The sequence below is a fragment of the Eumetopias jubatus genome, unplaced genomic scaffold (genome assembly GCF_037043125.1).
Source record: "Eumetopias jubatus isolate StellerSeaLion01/CBP00866 unplaced genomic scaffold, mEumJub1_p1.0 scaffold_17, whole genome shotgun sequence".
In the NCBI taxonomy this organism is placed as follows: domain Eukaryota; kingdom Metazoa; phylum Chordata; class Mammalia; order Carnivora; family Otariidae; genus Eumetopias; species Eumetopias jubatus.
The window spans coordinates 70454501-70476161 of record NW_028274823.1 but is presented as its reverse complement, the minus strand read 5'-3'; the positions used below and the strand labels follow the sequence as shown (position 1 = coordinate 70476161).

General features: G+C 41.7%; 1 protein-coding gene across 2 annotated transcripts in view; it reads right to left on the bottom strand.

Annotated features, from left to right (window-relative positions):
- RAB4A (RAB4A, member RAS oncogene family) overlaps nt 1-21661 on the bottom strand; it is a 53472-nt gene that overhangs the window by 12566 nt on the left and 19245 nt on the right. Inside the window, exons 2-4 of one of the 2 annotated variants that reach the window (XM_028104628.2) lie at nt 8040-8120; nt 5642-5756; nt 824-886 (exon numbers count right to left, since the gene is read on the bottom strand). In XM_028104628.2, the coding sequence (XP_027960429.1) occupies nt 824-886; nt 5642-5756; nt 8040-8120 (259 nt within the window). Of the gene's footprint in view, nt 1-823; nt 887-5641; nt 5757-8039; nt 8121-21661 lie in introns of those variants that run through there. The other variant, XM_028104629.2, reaches the window with a different exon arrangement.

Below are 21661 nucleotides of genomic sequence, written 5' to 3'. Positions count from 1 at the left end.
CAAGTTCCTACCCAGACGGCCACGGGCCGATAGAGTGGAGATGGTATTTTTAAGGTGGTGTCAGCAAACACTGAGATCGGCACTGTCTGATGGGACTTCTGCAAGGACAAGAATGTTCTATAACCGACACTGTCCCACACAGCAACCACCAGACACACGTGGCTGCTGAGCACTTGAGATGTGGCAAGTGAGACCAAGGAGCTAAGTTTTTAATTTAATTTGTGATATGGGGGTGGTAGCTACACACAGGACAGTGCACTCAGATTTTTATCATGTGCCAAGAGCTTTACATTAACCAATTTAACAACCTGAAAAATCTCCTAACACAATCAGCATTACTCCACGTAACAGACAAGGAAACTGAAGTCCAGACAGCTAGAGCACCTTGCCCGAGGACATCACACGGCTAGTAACCTGGAACTGGGGTCTGAACCCAGGCAATCTGGGCACAGAGCCTGTGCCCTCAACGTTCATCAATGTCAATTACTTCTAATAATTTACCATACGTAAACTTTCACCTTGTGAACCCTGAGGAATATGTCAAAGCATCAAAGCATCATGCTAAAAAACACTATGAGACACTAGGGATGCTTTATGTATCTAAAACCTCACCCAAAGATTTCCTTACCGGTTAAGTAGTGGTAGGGGTTGGCTCAAACACCTCTACGACCCCAAATGAAAGGACTGAGGGGATTCCAGATTCCCAGCCACACTGCCTGCCCCGACACACAAAACACACACTACACGCAGGTGCGCCTTGGGAAGACCAGACTTTGGGGAGCAGAGCCCCAAGCTGCCTCCCCCGTGGGGGAGTTCACATTACCTGGTGATGTCATAGACGAGGAGCGCTCCCGCAGCACCTCTGTAATAACTTCTCGTCACAGACCTGAAAGAAATATACTGCTTTTACTTCCAGCCAATCGAGATCCTTTACTATTGAGCACCGTCACCCATTTTTCTTTGTAAACCTTGACATGGAGACAGATGCTGCTTAAAACAGAAATGACTCAGACATCTGAATGTATGTATGAGGGGCTCTTCTGTCTGATTTATGTCACAGAAATGCCGGGAAGTGGGGGGACGTTAGGCTGAGACAAATACGTCATTTTCTGACAGGTAGATGAAGCTCTCTTATGGAACTTAAGATGATCTTTGAACGTACAGGGAGAGGCGAAGCGCTTGGGAGCTGGATGGACACGAAGTGCTCAGCACTGCTTCCTCTGGGGGGGTTCCAGGCCTTCCCTGCGTCCCTGCAGAGCTGCCCCCTCCTCTTTCCCAGGGAGAAGGAAAGTCCGCGGATGGGCACTGGCTCATCTTCCGACCAGGAACACACAGCCACCCCCACCCCCCCACTTACTAACAAGGAAACACGGCTTCATCTACCTTCCCTGTCTCCACCGAGAGTGCCTCTGAACGTCTTAGCCGTTCTCACGGTCCTGCGGGGTACTTTCGGTGACACTTTTTCCCCTGTATTACCAGTCTCTCCCCCTTTGTTGTATTTTTTCTCCATTAGCAACATAAAATGTGTTCTGGTACCTCCTACTTTAAAATACGCGGAGATATGCAGCACGATCCTTTCAGAGCTCTTCTCTGCATCTGAATTCCTCCGTCTTTGCTGTTTCCTTCTCCTCACTTCGTGTCCTGTCTGTGTCCCCTACTCTGCGGCGCTGAGCCCAGCGGCATTTCTTGGTCCTCCTCCCTCCACCTTGCCTCGCCCCTCCCCGGACGCCTCCCTCACCCCACCTCTGCAGCCACCACCTCCTCCTCTCCCACCAGCCAGCTCCCCTTCTCCAGCTCTGGGTCATTCCTCTGAGCCTGCCCTGTCTGTACCGGACTTCCTCAGTGCTGGGGCTCAGGCCTGGGTTTTGTTTTCTATTCACACCTGGACTCCAATGTCCTCTTCAGCTCAGCCTCCTTCTGTAAGATCCAGCTGTTGCCCCAACATCTCCACATGACTGCCAACTGAACGTGTCGCACTTCACATTCATAGGACAGAACACTCTGCTTCCCAGCCTGCAGGTCCATCCTGGTTTGGGGTGAGGTTGGGCACCACCATCCCTCTGTTTATACAGCCAGAAAGCTCTGCGTTTCTGACCCATCAGTCAGGTTCTGTCGCACTAACTGAACATATCCTACATTGTGCATGTCCTGCCATCTTCATTGGTACCATCATAATCCAAATCACCAAGTCTCTGCCTGGACCCCTGCAGTCACCTATGGCTGGTGTCCCCACTGCCATGCATGTCCCCACTGCCACTTGTGTCCCTTCGGTCCATTTTCCTGAGCAACCAAACTCATCAAGACCTACAAGGCTCCCTGTGCTCAGGGGCTGGAGATTGAGTTCAATCCCCAAGGGGCAATGATTTAATCAGTCCTATTTACCTATTGAAACCTCAAAAAGAAACCCTAAATGATGGAGTTTAGAGACCTTCTGAGTTCACTAACACTTGGAGGTGCTGGGAGGGTAGTGCTTCCAAAGAGGGCATGGGAGCTCAGCACTCAGTTCCTATATCCAATGCCCGATGCATCTCTTCCATTTGGCTGTTCCTGGGTTATATTCTTTATAATAAACTGGCAACAATAAATACTGTGCTTTTTCTAAGTCCTGTGAGTCACTCTAGCAGATTATTAAACCTGGGGGATGGGTCATGGGAACCTGTGACTGGTGTATGAAGTGGGAGCAGGTCTGTGGGATGGGACCCCTAGTCTCTGGGGCCTGATGCTAACTCCAGAGAATCAGAACTGAGTTGAACTGTTGGCCTCAGAGTTGGTGTTGGAGAACTGGAGAGCTGGTATGGAAAATCCTGCTCCCCCCCCCCCCCACCAATTTGGTGTCAGAAAATAGGCACCACAGAACACTGCCTCCCTTTAGGGCAAAAAGAGAACTGGGGACCTTATCAAAAATAAACAAAAGGACTCATTATGACTTTGATACTTTGAAAAGGGCAGCTATTTTTAAACGTATTTTTAGCTCCTGAACTCCAAAGGCAGATAGGTAGCCTGAAGCTTCCCCTTTCTACCTTTAGATTGCTCTACAGAGGGGCATATGCTTTAAGAAATGGCAGACAGGCGCCGCGTGAGCAGGATCCAATCATTAGTTCTTCCCGGGGTCACCTCTCCAAGGGGGGGAGGGCTCTTTTCCACATATGTGAAGAGACAACTCTTTTTCTGTTTTAGTTTCTAGAAACTAGCAGGTTTCTAGAGAAAGAGGTATGTAAGAGTTCTCCTCAAGAGAAACTAAATTACATCTACTACTAAGTCATTTATTTCACTGTACCTTGACATATGGTGTCTAACAAGTTATTCAACTATGCTTAAGAAAAGTACTTTTTTGAGGTATTTAATTTTCTCAAAAGTGATATAAACCAGAGTAATACAGGCATCTAGTTTGAAAAGCAAATATTGCTAACAGGCCCAACGTGAAAGTCTGCAGTCTCCTGCCTCACTCTTCCCTGGGAGCCCCACTCCCAAGGCCTTCGGATTTGATCTTTTTCCTAAATTAAGTCATTAACGGAATACACGTAAAACGTCTTTGTGCTAGATTCTACCCTGGGCTTTGGAGAAGCAACAACAACAGAATACAAATGTCCCTTCTTTCATGGATCTTAGTGTTGTTTTTCTGGGTTTTGCTTCCATATTTCTATAAAATGCTTATGAAACTATTTGACTTACGAGTTTCAGGGCTTACTGCCTTCCTGCTTTGGTAAGACTCTATCTCCCTCATACGCTCCCAGCCCCTTCCCTGCATCTCCTCCTCCTCCTGTTGGGCAGCACCTTCGCCTGACGGCCGCCCTGTGACACCTATGTCCTGGCTCGTCTCCCCAACTGGGTCCCCTGTTGGCTGGACATCACCTTCCTCTTTCAGGGTTTACTTCCTCGTGCTGATGAAGTATATCCTCCTGAAGTTTCTAAGAAAGAATACGTGAAAAGATAACCTTTGTTTCTCCTATACTTGAGTATCTAAAGGCCTTCTGACTTTATTCTCACACTTGATTGACAGTTTGGTGAAGTTTAGTATTTGGGTTGGAAAGGAATTTTTCATGCAAGGCTTCAGTATCTTGTAGCTTCCGAAAGTTGCTGTTGAACAGTATAATGCAATTCCTCTTGCTAGTCCTTCAGGGTGACTGTTTTTCTTCTTGGGATCTTTTTGTATTTTCACTTCATCCTTGCCCTCTGAAATATCACCTGATATACACTAGTTGGAACTGTTTTCCCCATTCATTTGTGTTTGGTGTGAGGTGGGCCCAGTACATCTGGGATCTCGTTTCTTTGGTAGAAAATTACAGAGATTAGGCTGTTTTATTGGGGAAGCCAACATGTCAGTATATTTAGGCCTTTCCTTTGGAGCTATTCATTTTTGTCTCTCCTGCCTGAGAGTACATATACACCTGACTGCCAGCAACCGGGAAGAGGCGGGAGAGGGGGGCTAGGGGTTGCAGACTTGCACTAATTTCCCTCTTTTCAGTCCTTCCCTCATCCCTGCCTCTGCTGGGCCTTATGATGCATGCTGACCCTGCTTCAACTCAAGAGACTGAACTCCTCATGTGGGTGCATGCACACGCATATGGAAACCCTAACCCTCCCTCCTGCAGAACCCCATGCTTCCTCATCCTGACCTTTTCCGGGATTCAGCAGGAAGAACGGGCCTCCAGCTCACCGGCCTTCCCCCATTATAGGCACTGAACGTGCAGCTCCCTCGGCTTTCAGTCAGTCACCATCCACTTCTTATCGCTACCATTTTTTTTTTTTTTTTTGAAATCTCTTCATCATAACTACGTACTCCCCCTTTCTGGGTCTTTCTGAGTTCATGCCATTTCAGTTGTTTCAGAGTCATTTCAGTGAGGGTTTGGGGGAAGAAAACATAAGTCTGGATTGAATCCACAATGTTTAATCAGTGGTTCCAGAAGAATGATTGTGATTAAAAATTTTGAAGCAAACAATTATTGAACATTTCAAATACAATATACACCTGACTCTAATGCTATAAGTGAGAGTTTTATTTAACTAAATTTTAAGACTGTGCATATCTGTGCTATTTTGATTTTGTGTATCTGTTCAAACACCACTACTACAATATTAATCTACTTTCTTGCTTCAGTAGTTACAGAATATTAAACATGTAACCTCATCTGCAGTGGTCTGGGGTCATCATCCCAAACACCAATTATGACTGTAGTGTAATAAAAATGTACAGGAGAGAATATTTGGTGGAATGTATATCAACCATCAGAACATGCTCTAGTTAGTATAAAACAAACAAAAATGCCAAAAGAGGTTTTTAAAAATTCTCCTTTAAAAGTGAAAGACAGATAAAAACTGCTGTGCTATTACTTTGCCTTAATTTTAATCTAAAAGTATTACTGCAGGATATGCAATGCCACGTCCTCCCAATGTACTCACTGGTCCCAAAGACTAAATTAGCCTCTACATTAGAGTGCGCTCACTCGAGAGATTCGAATGCATTCTTTAGTAAATCAATGCTGCATGGAGAAAACTTGACTTTTAGCTTGTCTTAAAGCTTCCAGAGGTGAAGTTTCTGAAATCTGTGCGGGGAGGAGGAGACTATATATATGAAGAGACTATAATTGGTTATTTCAAATCCAATTTTTAAATATTTTTATTAAATCAGAGAGAAAGCTACCTGAATCGTTCTTGGCCTGCTGTATCCCATATCTGTAACTTTACATATTTACCACCAACATTTATTATCTTTGAACCAAATTCCACTCCTATTGTATGATTTGAGTCATCTTTGACTGAAAAAGAAAAAGAACAAGATATTTATTTTAGAACATTAAAGAAACAGACTTACAGATTTAAACAAGCAAAATCAAGGGTTAAAGTCAATGGAAATGTAATTTACTGTAGCCTTTCATTTCTCCAATAGTCAGCTGATAAGAAGCACTCACTGTTTTAAACAAAATACACTTAAACACTTTAAACAAAAGTGTTTTACTTTTGTTAAAGTACACTTTAAACAAAACAAAATACACTTTAAACAAAATACATTTAAACAAAATATTCCTGTTCTGAAAGAGATGATAAGGCTCTTTCACAAAACCCCTAAAGCAAACCATTCATTTTAAAGCCTAGGCTTGGAAGTGGCTATGGCACATGAGAATCATATCTACCTGCCCACTGGGAGGGCACTCACACACAGGGACTGCATAAAATACCTGGGTGCCGGCCTAAAGGGCTTAGAGCCCAGTGGCAGACCTGCAACTCAGTCAGGAACGAGGTGGTGACCGTTTCCACTATTTGAATGGATAAATAGTCCAAAGAAATAAAAGGGAAGGAAAAGTACTTCCTGTAGCCCCCAAAAGAAACTTGATGGATACCAAAGATTAAGGGAAAAAGAGGAAAAGATAAACAAAATAAAACAACACCAAACAACAAAAATTCTGAGCATATGATAGCTGTGAGTTTGCATGAATTTGAGGATTGTGTGGCAGTAATTTAGAATGAATTTGTTGGAGAAGTCAATACTATCTATTTTGGGAGGCAGGCAAAATAGGTAGCTTGCTAAACCCACCTAGAATGAACTGTCTGTGAAAAAAACACTTCTGTGGTGATGAAGAGCTGAGCTATCACCTAGTATTATGGCTACACAGCCCATGACTGACTTACACTTTATGACTGTAGGGCAGAATCTAAGTGCACTAGAAGAAATCACGAATGCCACTTGATGGTGTGTTGAGTGTTCCCTGGGGCCAGGGGTGAAGGGATGACAGGTCAATACTGACCACACCCGCCTGTCTGAGATGATGTGGAACTAGCGTGGACATTCTCGAATTCAAGCTACCAAGAAACCTCAGAGTAAAAGCCTCAAAGGGTGATGGCTAAAGTCCAGGGGCGTCCTGATTACAGCATGGCCACAAGACGAATAAAGTGAAGCCTTTCCCATCGTGCTGTAGACCGTGCAGACTAACCCAACACACATACCCATCTCCTTGGTGAGGAGTTAGGGGAGGACTGTCAAGGGAGAGCTTGCCACAGGGGCAGGATGCAACGATAAGGAGGCGGGTTCTGGACCCAATATCCTTGGGGCATTTTTTTCTGAGATGCTACAACGCAGTCTTGGCAACTTGTGAAGAGACCTGGACTCCCCCAGTGAGTGAATACTTGTTACATTCAGTGAGGACTGGCTCCGTGTCACTAGACAGAGGTCCCAAAAAGCTCTTGGATAATGAAAACGGAAGTAGCAGAATATATTTCTACAGTTTTATTCTTCAAAGCTCCTTGCCAAGGACTCCCTCTGCTGTTTCCCCATTTTACCCACCACCACTCAGGCGCACATGCTTACGATGCACTGCAGTTCAGTGAAGGTAAATCTGTTTTTGTGCTTTCACCCGACTGCCATGAAATAGGTCATCCTCCACAATTCTTTCCATGATTGTAAAAGCAGTTTATTTTAAGGGTCTTTCAAACTTACAAGTCTTTTACAATACTTTGGAATTAAACATTCAATTTCCCTTACCAAAACAGTGAAAGCCAATGGCAACAAGATGGGTCTGCGGTCAAAAGACCTGGACTTGAGTCTAACCAACTCTAGGGGACCATACCAAGGGCACACACCCCCTAACTGCTCTAAAGCTGCTTCTTGAACCTGCAAAACAGAACTGATGACAATAACCACCTTCACTACAGTATAAGCCACAGAGGACCCAACAGGACTGTTTTATCTACAATGTACTATTCGGGCTTCTTGGGCGGCTCCCTGTCAGGAAAGCAAAGTCCTCTGCGGCCTTCTGCCTCACCATGTTGTATTTCAACATCTGCAATGTACTGGAGTATCTGGAAAATGCACAGTATGATAATATATTGAACAATGAACCAACATAAAACTGAAATAACTTAATAAAAACTCAGTCGTATTGCTAGAAGTTTAATATAACAAACTTTTAATGTTACTTTAACATACTTTTAAACTATAAGTTTTTTCCTGAAATAATATTCAGAAGTTTTGCTATAAACAAATCTGAGCAAGAGAGCACTCAGGGGAAGACATGCATCAACACTGACCATCTGATGTCACTTACATTTTTTTTCTATAAACTGATGAAGCAAGCAAGACTTGCCAGTTCCTGCATTTCCAATAACCAAGAACTTAAACAAAAAATCTGAAAAACAAAAAGAGACCATGAAAAATAACTTTAAAACATGTGCTACAAATTTATTTAGGCTATGATCAAAAAAAGTTAATAAAATCTTACTTGTTAATGTAACAGAAAAAAAGAGGCAACTATTCTGTGAAAACAACAAAAAACACGTCAACTTACATTTTCACCTTTTTGATATTTGGCTTACATGCCAGCTCAGTGGTTTTCCAAACACTGCTCATGGGAAAACTTCCTTCGATGTTGGAAGTTTGAAGACTATTCTTGTAAAATTCATCCCTTTGCTAGTCACTATTCAAAGAAATATGAACAAGCAGGGACAAAAATAGTCTAGAAGTTTCAAGTTTTCTGTACAAAAGAAAAACCCTGGGAAACTTCTAGGCTTTGAGAAGTCCACGCCCTTCTTCTTTTTTTAAAATAGGTATGTTTCCCCCACTCTTGCAGATTTTTGTGGTCTTGCTTCTATTCCCTTATCTGCACCTTGAGGGAAGGACAGCTTAAGCCAAGTTTGGGTCAGTATTCAAAGTAGGAAATTTGTCTCACTCAGTGTAAAAAGAATTCTTCATTTCTTCTTTACACAGAGTAATATATTTAATTTGGAATATGATTTTCCATAAAATGGAAAGGAAGACTCTCCAGAATTTGTTAATCGAATTAGCATAATGTAGCATCAGTAGCCCCATGCTGCCTTACTGATTAAGAATGTTAGTTCTGCTGAGACCAGGAGCTGCAGAGGACCCACTCCCTCCTCCACCCCTCACACTGGAATTTCTGTTTTGTTCAATATCTTCTTCTACTTAAAATATAAAGCCCAATACACTGTAAAGTTGACCCTTGAACGACTATGTGGTTTCACTTATATGTGGATTTTTTACAGTACAGTACTATAAATGTATTTTCTCTTCCTTGTGATTTTCTTTTTTAAAAAGATTTATTTACTTAAGACAGAGAGAGTGCACACTCACGAGAAGGGGCAGAGGGAAAGGTAGAGACAGAATTTCAAGCAGATTCCATGCTGAGGGTGGAGCCTGATGCAGGGCTCGACCTCACAACCCTGAGATCATGACCTGAGTCAAAACCAAGAGTTGGATGCTTAACTGACTGAGCCACCCACGTGCTCCCCCCGACCTTGTGATTTTCTTTAAAGATTTTATTTATTTGACAGAGAGCGAGCATGAGCAGGGAGGAACAGAAGCAGAGGGAGAAAGAATCTGAAGCAGACTCTGTACTGAGTGTAGAGCCCTACTCAGGGCTTGATCCCACAACCACAAGATCATGACTTGAGCTGCAACCAAGAGTTGGATGCTTAACCGACTGAGCCACCCAGGTGTCCCCCTCCTTGTGATTTTCTTAATAGCATTTTCTTTTCTCTAGCTTGTTTTATTTTAAGAATATGGTATATAATACATATAATATAGAAAACACATGTTAACTGATTGTTTATGTTATCAGTAAGGCTCCAGTCAACAGTAGGATTATTAAGAGTTAAGTTTTTGGGGAGTCAGAATTTATATGTGGGTTTTCAACTGTGCTGAGGGTTGGTGCCCTTAACCCCTTTGCTGTTCAAGAGTCAACCATATAAGTTGCAAACAGAAAAAGGTGAGAGCCAAATAAAGATGCTGCCAATACGTAGGAAACAGTAAATACTGACAAAGAAAAGAATTTGTATTTGCAAATTGAAATGTTTCTTATGTACACAGAAAAATGAGTATCACAAATCTATGCGATCCTGGAACAAAAACTCATATATCTAGACATAGACTTTGGCTTGATTCTCATTCAACTGTTATTTTCTGCTTTGGAAGTTTTGCTTAAATGTACTTTATTATGGTAATTGTTACCTAGATTGTACCATAGCCCCAACACGCAAAAGAGTAACATATCCACTGAACTGCACCTTGCTGGACAAAAGACAAGTAAGACATGTAATTTCCACATGTAAAAATTCCTCCAAACTTTTTTTTAAAAAGATTTATTTATTTATTTTTATTTGAGAGACAGAGCTGGGGGGGGGGCGAGGAAGGCAGAGAGGGAGAGAATCTCAAGCAGACTCCTTGCTGAGTGCAGAGCCTGATGAGGGGCTTGATCTCATGACCCTGAGATCATGACCTGAGCTGAAACCAAGAGTCAGATGCTTAGCCAACTGAGCCACCCAGACAACCCTCCAACAAACTCTTCATACTCTACCTCTTGTAGCTCAAACAGGTAAGTATTCATACTATAGTAGAAAACCTTTTTGTTTGAAAATCCTTTTGGGTGAAACATCTAGAAATGCTGGATAAAATATACCACATTTAAAAAAAAATGCATAGCTGAGCTTTTAGGAAAGAAAGGAAAATTCTAGATGCTTGGGAAAGAGAAGAAACAGAAAAAAGCAGTAGGGGCCCAGATGTGTCAGTATGGAGTTTTAAAACGTGTGTGGGACAGAGAATAAGAGTTTGTATCCAGGTGAAGGAGGGAGTAGAGAGCTAAATCTGAGCTCTTTTCAAGGCTCGGCCTGAAGTGAAAGGGTAGGCTGGAGGAAAAAAATCTATTCACTAGCTCAGGGAAATGAGGAGCCTTCTTTCACTCTGCCTGGCCTCTTAACAAATGGGAAAAACTTCTCCCTTTGAAGTTTAATCATGGGCTCGTATAATAAGTGGGTTTGGAATTCAAATTTAAATAACTATGTGGACAATGAACCTCTAAATCAAGAAATGAGCAACAATAAAAATGAAAGTGACATGACTAGGATGCCTGGAAGAATTACTTTGTCAGGACACACAGGATTCTCACATTTACGGCTCCTTGAAGATGAGCTCACAATCTAAAATTACAAAACACTCAAGGAAACAATCCATCACAAGTGAGTCAGCCATCTGCAGACAGATGACGCTTCCAAGAATTTGATTTAAAAAAAAAAAGAACTTAATAAAGTACAGTTGATCCTTGAACAACACAGGGGTTAGGGGCACTGACACTACTCCCCTCCCCCATCCCATGTTGTGCAGTTGAAAAACCCACATATAACTTTCGACTCCCCAAACACTTCACTAATAGTCTACTGGTGACTGGAAGCCTTACTGACAACATAAATAGTAGATTTACATATATTTTCCATGTTACATGTATTATACACTATATTCTCACAATAAAGCGAGCTAGAAAAAGAATGTTACTAAGAAAATCATAAGGAAGAGAAAATACATTTACATTACCATACTGTAAAAAAATTCACGTGGAAGTGGACCTGCGCAGTTCAAGCCTGTGTTATTCATGGGTCAACTATCTACTCAAAATGACTAATACCATAAAAAAAGGAATTTAATTTATAAGAATACAATAATATGAAAGAATTGGTAGATTTCTAGAATGTGTCCAGAAATAAAAATTGCAGTCTTTAAAATTAATGAATGGATGGGTTAAAAAGAGGAATCAATAAAAATGAGGAGAAAATTTATGAACTGGACTAGAGACTGAAGAAAATTACCAGAAGGCAGAACAAAGAGTTGAGAGGAGAGGAAACCATGTGGATTTAAGAAACATGGAGGGTTGAAGGAAAAGATCCAATACAGGTCTAACAGGTGTTTGGGAATGGAAAAATAGAGAATGCAGTACAGAGCCAATATTAAAAGAAATCATGACTAAGAATTCAACAGAATTAAAACTAGGACTGTCAGATCAAAAATAACTGTGAACCATGAGAAGGATAAATAAGAGTAAGTCCACACTTAAACACATCATCATCACAGTGAAACGGAAGAACAAAGACTATAAAGGCAGTCAGGAAGAATGGAAAAATTCCCTATAAAGAAAGTAGGTTCTTCACCCCAAGGTCAGAAGGCAGTGAGATAGTATCTTCATGGTGTTGAAGGAAGGAGCATAAAAACAAAAACTGTCTAGTGTAGAATGCAATGTACAAGAAATTATACTCAATGCCAAGGTACACCTCTGCTTCCAGAAAGTTGGAATAGAAGTACTTTTTCCTATTCTTCCTGCTCAGTACAACCTAAGACACTAGATATTATATATAAAGGAAACATATGGAGACTTTAAAAAGCGTAGCAAAGAAGGCAGACTGGCCAGGGACCTCGGGGCCTGAGAAAAGAAGACACAGGGGTGAGTTCTTTGGGTTTTCCTTTCACCTCACATACCCCAGACTTGGAGCTGAACAAGCTGGCAACTGGAAATGGCAATGGGTGCAGATTTTAAAAAACACCCACAGAAAGCTGCTCTGTCTAGCCCCAGGGCCAGCTAAGGGCAGCCTAGCAAGTGAGAAAACTTTTACACATCAACGGCTCTACTGCAGCCCAAACAGCACAGGAGAATCTGTGACCCCACCTCTACCCGTGCCAACAAAGGCTGAGTAACAGGGTGGGGTGGGGGGGCTGGATATCCCCCAGTGAGGCCTGAGAACCTCATTACAGCAGGGTGGTGTCTGAGAAGCCCAAGCACGGAGCTGAGACTCTCATCCCAGGTAGCTGGTTACAAGCCGCCCCAGCCCTCACCACAGTGTCATGGAGACCATGGTGGTGGTGATGTGGGAGCCGCAGAACGCTGGTGCTCTCAGCCCCACCCAGCAGTAACAAGGAGCACTCCCTCCACCTAGATGTCAATGGAAGCCGAGCATGGAATATATCCTTCTACCTCCACCTGGCAGTAACAAGACTGTGCCCAAGAGTGGTAACCAGTTAAATAAAAGATTTTAATAAAGATCTCAAGTCTCATAGCATAATATAAAAATGTTCAGGTTTCAAGTGAAAATCACTCATCATACTGAGAACCAGGAAGGTCTCAAACTGAAAGAAAAAAGATAATCTGGGGCGCCTGGGTGGCTCAGATGGTTAAGCGTCTGCCTTCGGCTCAGGTCATGATCCCAGGGTCCTGGGATCGAGTCCCGCATCGGGCTCCCTGCTCCTTGGGAGCCTGCTTCTCCCTCTGCTTCTCTCTCTCTCTCTCTCCCTCTGTCTCTCATGAATAAAAAAAAAAAAAAAAAAAAATCTTGAAAAAAAAAAGATAATCAATAGATTCCAATGCCAAGATGACAGAAATGTCAAAAATGCATGACAAAAATTTTAAAGCAACTTAAAAAAAATCTTCGAAAAGATTTTTAAATATAAAAATGTTTCAACAAGTAATATAAACATGCTTGAAACAAATGAAAAAAAAATCCTTAGCGAAGAGAAAGTCTTATCAAAGAAATAAAAGATATAAAGAACCAAATGGTAATTTCAGAATTGCAAAATACAGTAACTGAAATATAAAGCTCAGCGGATGAGCTCAATAGCAAAATGCAAGGGACAGGGAAAACAATCTGTGAACTGGATGAAAAACTGACAGAAAATAGCCAATCTAAACAACAAAGAGAAAACAGACTGAAAATATATGAGTACAGCCTCATGGACCTTGGATTCTACAAAAAAAGCTCTCATATTTGTGTCACTGGAGTCAGGAAAGAAGAGGAAAAAGAGAACAAGGCTGCAAAAGTACTCAAAGAAACAATGGCTGAAAACTTTCTAAATTTGACAAGAGACATAAATCCAGATTCAAAAAGCTGAGCATGAATCCAAATAAATCCATGCCAATATACATCATAACTAAACTTCTGAAAACTAAAGAAAAAGAAAAAAACCTTGAAAGCAGCCAGAGAAAATGACAGCTTGCATACAGAGAAAAAAAAATAATCCAAATGACAGCAAATTTTTCATCAAAAACCACAGAGGCCAGAAGGAAGTGGCACAACGTTTTTCAAGGGCCAAGAGAGAACTCTATCCAGAATCTTATATCTAGTGAAAAATGACCTTCTGGAATGAAGGGGGAATCAAGATATTCTTGGGGGTGGGGTGGGGGGGAGGGACTCTAATAGAATTTGTCAGCAACAGACCAATCCTAAAAGCATAGTTAAAAGAATTGTAAAGGAGGTTTCTAAACAGAAAATAAATAATAAAGGGAACCTTGGAACATCAGGAAGAAAGAAAGAACATGGCAAACAAAAAATGTATAAAAAGGGGCGCCTGACTGGCTCGGTCAGAAGAGCAGGCAACTCTTGACCTCGGGGTCATGAGTTTGAGCCCCATGTTGGGTGAGAGCTTACTTAAATAAAAACTAAAAAAAAAAAAAAAAGGATAAATACAATAGGCTTTTATTCTTCTCCTGTTGAGCTTTCTAAATTGTATCTGGCTGTTCAAGCAAAAATGGTAACACTTATGTAATTCTTTAAATAAGAGTAGAGGAGGAAGGGGGCGGAGCAAGATGGCGGAGGAGTAGGAGACCTGGATTTCGTCTGGTCTCAGGAATTCAGCTGAATGAGGATCAAACCATTCTGAACACCTACGAACTCAACAGGAGACCGAAGAAGAGAGTAGCAACAACTCTCTGAACAGAGAAGCGACCACTTTCTGGAAGGTAGGACGTGCGGAGAAGTGAATTCGAGGCGATATTCGGGAGGACAGACGGCGGGGGAGGGGCCTCCGTCGGCCGCTTCTGGCAAGTGCTAGAGCCGCGGAGCACAAAATCGGAACTTTTAGAAGCCGGCTCCGCTGAGGGATGTCGCTGCAGTGGCTAAGCGGGGGGTGGAACCCTCGCAGGACAGTGTGGTCTCAGGACCCTCGGGGTCACAGAAAGACGGGGGGGTGCCTGAGTGCGCCAGAGCTCCCAGGTATCGGAGCAGGGAAGCCGGCTGCAGAGACGGAGCCGAGGCGCGGGCTCTCAGCTCGGGGTGGCCATAAACTGTGATCCGCGGCCCAGTCGGGCCACTGCGCCTCCAGCAGGGACCCAACAAGCGGCAGATCCGGAGAGACTCCCCTTCCTCCCCCGGGAGGAGCGGCGCGGGAGCGCACCGCAGGGATCTGCTGGGTTTGGAGACTCCACACGGGGTCGGGTGCCAGAAATAGCAACGCTCGGTCACAGGCCAGGTGAGCACGGAGTGCGGCCGGAGACCAGGGACACGGGAGTGACTGCTTTTCTCTGGAGGCGCACTGAGGAGCAGGGCCCCGAGTTCTCAGCTCCTCTGGGTGGAGACTGGGAGGCCACCATTTTCACCCTGGTCCTCCAAAGCTGTACGGAGAGCTTGCAGGGAACAAAAGCTCCTAAGAGCAAACCCTAGCAGCTTGCTTAGCCCGGACCGACAAGGGTGGGGCAATTCCGCCTCCAGCAAAGACTTATGGGAACCAGGGCAACAGGCCCCTCCCCCAGAGATCAGCACGAACAGCCAGCAAGCCAAGACCAAGTTTACCAATCAAAGAGAACGGGAGAACTCCAGCACTAGGGGAATACTGCACATAGAATTCATGGCTTTTTTTTTTTACCACGATTCATTAGTTTTTCAAAGTTAATTTTTTAACGGTTTTTTTAAAATTTTTCTTTTTCCCTTTTTCAAGCAACATCTTATCAATCCCTTTTTTTAAAAAAACATTTTTTATTTTTCATTTTTAGAGTCATATTTTATCCCTTCATAGTAGTTACCCTTACTTTTGGCATATATATATATAAGTTGTTCTCGCTTTAAAATTTTGAGATACAGTTTCTTCTAACAGATCAAAATATACCCTAAATCACTAGTGTATGGCTTTGTTCTAGTCTCCTGCCTGATCACATTCTCTCCTTTTTTTTTTTAAATCTTTTTCTTTTTTCAAACAACTTCTTATGGTATCAATTCCTTTTATAAAATCTTTTATAATTTTCATCTTTACAGTCATCTTCCATCCCTTCATTGTATCAACCCTTATTTTGTACATAGATAAGTCTTTCTTCCAAAATTTTAGGAGGCACTTTTTTCTAACAGACCAAAATACACCCAAAATCTAGTGTGTGGCACTGATCTATGCACTAGCCTGATCATATTTGATCATATTCGGTTTTTTTGTATTGTTCTGTTTTTGTATTGATCTTTTTCTTTTTGTTCTTTTTTTTCTTTCTTTTTTCTTCCTTTCCCTTTCTTTTCCCCTGGTTTCATGTCTTTTCTGATTTGTATAGAGTATATTTGCTGGGGACGTTGTTAACCTGTTAACATTTTGTTCTCTCATCTACTCTCCTTTGGACAAGATGACAAGACAAAAAAAATCACCTCAGCAAAAAGAACAAGAGATAGTACCGTCAGCCAGGGACCTACTCAATACGGACATTAGTATGATGTCAGACCTAGAGTACAGAATCATGACTTTAAAGATACTAGCTGGGCTTGAAAAAAGCGTGGAATTTATTAGAGAAACGCTTTCTGGAGAAATAAAAGAACTAAAATCTAACCAAGTCGAAATCAAAAAGGCTATTAATGAGGTGCAATTAAAAATGGGGGCACTAACTGCTAGGATAAATGAGGCAGAAGAGAGAATCAGCGATATAGAAGACCAAATGATGGAAAATAAAGAGGCTGAGAAAAAGAGAGAGAAACAACTACAGGATCACGAGGGCAGAATTCGAGAGATAAGCGATACGATAAGATGAAACAACATTAGAATAATTGGGATCCCAGAAGAAGAAGAAAGAGAGAGAAGGGCAGAAGGTATAGTGGAGCAAATAATAACAGAGAACTTCCCTAATGTGAGGAAGAAACCAGGCATCAAAATCCAGGAGGCACAGAGAACCCCTCTCAAAATCAATAAAAATAGGTCAACACCCCGACATCTAATAGTAAAACTTACGAGTCTCAGAGACAAAGAGAAAATCCTGAAAGCAGCTCGGGAGAAGAGATATGTAACCTACAATGGCAGAAATATTAGATTGGCAACAGACCTATCCACAGAGACCTGGCAGGCCAGAAAGGACTGGCATGATATCTTCAAAGCACTAAACGAGAAAAATATGCAGCCAAGAATTCTATATCCAGCTAGGCTGTCATTGAAAATTGAAGGAGAGATAAAAAGCTTCCAGGACAAACAAAAACTAAAGGAATTTGCAAACATGAAACCAGCCCTCCAAGAAATATTGAAAGGGGTCCTCTAAGCAAAGAGAGGGCCTAAAAGCAGCATAGATCAGAAAGGAACACAGACAATATACAGTAACAGTCACCTTACAGGCAATACAATGGCACTAAATTCATACCTTTCAATAGTTACCCTGAATGTAAATGGGCTAAATGCCCCAAACAAAAGACACAGGCTATCAGATTGGACTAAAAAACAAGACCCATCCATATGCTGTCTGCAAGAGACTCATTTTAGACCCAAAGACACCCCCACATTGAAAGTGAGAAGGTGGAAAACCATTTACCATGCTAATGGACACCAAAAGAAAGCTGGGGTGGCAATCCTTATATCAGACAAATTAGATTTTAAACCAAAGACTGTAATAAGAGATGAGGAAGGACACTATATCCTACTTAAAGTGTCTATCCAACAAGAAGATCTAACAATTGTAAAGATCTATGCCCCTAACATGGGAGCAGCCAATGATATAAGGCAATTAATAACAAAAGTGAAGAAACACATTGACAACAATACAATAATAATGGGGGACTTTAACACCCACCTGACTGAAATGGACAGATCATCTAAGCAAAAGATCAACAAGGAAATAAAGACTTTAAATGACACACTGGACCAAATGGACTTCACAGACATATTCAGAACATTCCAACCCAAAGCAACGGAATACACATTCTTCTCTAGTGCCCATGGAACATTCTCCAGAACTGATCACATCCTAAGTTACAAATCAGGTTTCAACCGGTACCAAAAGATTGGGATCATTCCCTGCATATTTTCAGACCACAATGCTTTGAAACTAGAGCTCAATCACAAGAGGAAAGTCGGAAAGAACTCAAATACATGGAGGCTAAAGAGCATCCTACTAAATGGGTCAACCAGGAAATTAAAGAAGAATTTAAAAAATTCATGGAAACCAATGAAAATGAAAACACAACTGTCCAAAATCTTTGGGATACAGCAAAGGCAGTCCTGAGAGGAAAGTATATAGCAATACAAGCCTTTCTCAAGAAACAAGAAAGGTCTCAAATACACAACCTAACCCTACACCTGAAGGAGCTGGAGAAAGAACAGCAAATAAAGCCTAAACCCAGCAGGAGAAGAGAAATAATAAAGATCAGAGCAGAAATCAATGAAATAGAAACCAAAAGAACAGTAGAACAGATCAACGAAACTAGGAGCTGGTTCTTTGAAAGAATTAACAAGATTGATAAACCCCCGGCCAGACTTATCAAAAAGAAGAGAAATGACCGAAATCAACAAAATCATGAATGAAAGAGGAGAGATCACAACCAACACCAAGAAATACAAACAATTATAAGAACATATTATGAGCAACTCTATGCCAGCAAATTAGATAACCTGGAAGAAATGGGTGCATTCCTAGAGATGTATCAACTACCAAAATTGAACCAGGAAGAAATAGAAAACCTGAACAGACCTATAACCACTAAGGAAATTGAAGCAGTCATCAAAAATCTCCCAACAAACAAAAGCCCAGGGCCAGATGGCTTCCCAGGGGAATTCTATCAGACATTTAAAGAAGAATTAATACCTGTTCTCTTGAAACTGTTCCAAAAAATAGAAATGGAAGGAAAACTCCCAAACTTATTTTATGAGGCCAACATTACCTTGATCCCCAAACCAGACAAAGACCCCATCAAAAAGGAGAATTACAGACCAATATCCTTGATGAACATGGATGCAAAAATTCTCACCAAAATACTAGCCAACAGGATCCAACAGTACATTAAAAGGATTATTCACCATGACCAAGTGGGATTTATCCCTGGGCTGCAAGGCTGGTTCAACATCCGCAAATCAATCAATGTGATACAATACATTAACAAAAGAAAGAACAAGAATCATATGAGCCTCTCAATAGATGCAGAAAAAGCATTTGACAAAGTACAGCAACCTTTCTTGATCAAAACTCTTCAGAGTATAGGGATAGAGGGTACATAGCTCAACATCATAAAAGCCATCTATGAAAAACCTACAGCGAATATCATTCTCAATGGGGAAAAGCTGAGAGCTTTTCCCCTAAGGTCAGGAATGCGGCAGGGATGTCCATTATCACCACTGCTATTCAACATAGTATTAGAAGTCCTAGCCACAGCAATCAGACAACAAAAAGAAATCAAAGGCATCCAAATCAGCAAAGAGGAAGTCAAACTCTCACTCTTTGCAGATGATATGATACTGTATGTGGAAAACCCAAAAGACTCCACCCCAAAACTGCTAGAACTCATACAGGAATTCAGTAAAGTGGCAGGCTATAAAATCAATGCACAGAAATCAGTGGCATTCCTATACACCAACAAGACAGAAGAGAGACAAATCAAGGAGTCGACCCCATTTACAATTGCACCCAAAACCATAAGATACCTAGGAATAACTTTAACCAAAGAGGCAAAGGACCTGTACTCAGAAAAGTATAAAATACTCATGAAAGAAATTGAAGAAGACAAAAAGAAATGGAAAAACGTTCCATGCTCATGGATTGAAAGAACAAACATTGTGAAGATGTCAATGCTACCTAGAGCAATCTACACATTCAGTGCAATCCCCATCAAAATACCATCCCCTTTTTCCAAAGAAATGGAACAAATAATCCTAATATTTGTATGGAACCAGAAGAGACCCCGAATAGCCAGAGGAATATTGAAAAAGAAAAGCAAAGCTGGCGGCATCACAATTCCGGACTGCCAGCTCTATTACAAAGCTGTCATCATCAAGACAGTATGGTACTGGCACAAAAACAGACACATAGATCAATGGAACAGAATGGAGAGCCCAGAAATGGACCCTCAACTCTATGGTCAACTCATCTTTGACAAAGCAGGAAAGAATGTCCAATGGCAAAAAGACAGTCTCTTCAACAAATGGTGTTGGGAAAATTGGACAGCCACATGCAGAAGAATGAAACTGGACCATTTCCTTACACCACACACAAAAATAGACTCCAAATGGTTGAAAAACCTAAACGTGAGACAGGGGTCCCTCAAAATCCTAAAGGAGAACACAGGCAGCAACCTCTTCGACCTCAGCCGCAGCAACTTCTTCCTAGAAACATCACCAAAGGCACGGGAAGCCAGGGCAAAAATGAACTATTGGGATTTCATCAAGATTAAAAGCTTTTGCACAGCAAAAGAAACAGTCCACAAAACCAGAAGACAACCGACAGAATGGGAGAAAATATTTGCAAATGACATATCAGATAAAGGGCTAGTATCCAAAATCTATAAAGAACTTATCAAACTCAACACCCAAAGAACAAATAATCCAATCAAGAAATGGGCAGAAGACACGAACAGACATTTTTCCAAAGAAGACATCCAAATGGCCAACAGGCACATGAAAAAGTGCTCAACATCGCTCGGCATCAGGGAAATCCAAATCAAAACCTCAATGAGATACCACCTCACATCTGTCAGAATGGCTAAAATTAACAAGTCAGGGAACGACAGATGTTGGCGGGGATGTGGAGAAAGGGGAACCCTCCTACACTGTTGGTGGGAATGCAAGCTGGTGCAACCCCTCTGGAAAACAGTATGGAGGTTCCTCAAACAGTTGAAAATAGAGCTACCATACGATCCAGCAATTGCACTACTGGGTATTTACCACAAAGATACAAATGTAGGGATCCGAAGGGGTATGGGCACCCCAAAGTTTATAGCAGCAATGTCCACAATAGCCAAACTATGGAAAGAGCCAAGATGTCCATCGACAGATGAATGGATAAAGAAGAGGTGGTATATATACACAATGGAATATTATGCAGCCATCAAAAGGAATGAGATCTTGCCATTTGCAACGACGTGGATGGAACTGGAGGGTGTTATGGTGAGTGAAATAAGTCAATCAGAGAAAGACATTGATCTTTCTCTGTCCTATGACCTCACTGATATGAGGAATTCTCAATCTCAGGAAACAAACTGAGGGTTGCTGGAGTGGTGGGGGGTGGGAGGGATGGGGTGGCTGGGTGATAGACATTGGGTAGGGTATGTGCTATGGTGAGCACTGTGAATTGTGCAAGACTGTTGAATCACAGATCTGTACTTCTGAAACAAATAATGCAACATATGTTAAGAAAAAAGAAAAAGAAGAAGATAGCAGGAGGGGAAGAATGAAGGGGAGTAAGTCGGAGGGGGAGACGAACCATGAGATAGGATGGACTCAGAAAAGCAAACTGAGGGTTCTAGAGGGGAGGAGGTGGGGGGATGGGTTAGCCTGGTGATGGGTATTAAAGAGGGCACGTTCTGCGTGGAGCACTGGGTGTTATGCACAAACAATGAATCATGGAACACTACATCAAGAACTAATGTAAGGTATGGTGATTAACATAACAATAAAAAATAAAAAAATAAACAGGAGTAGAGGAAATATTTAAGATAATTATATTAAATGGGGGACAGTAAAGGGATGTAAAAGAAGGTAAGGTTTTAATATTTCTCTCAAATGGAGAAAATGATTGACACCAGTAGACTATGATATGTATATATAATCTAATACATAGAGCAACACTTAAAAAACCTATATAAAGAAATATACTCAAAAATATTATAAATAAATTGAATAGAATTCTTAAAAATGTTCACATAAACACTGGAACACTGGAAAAAGAGAGATGAAAAACAGCAG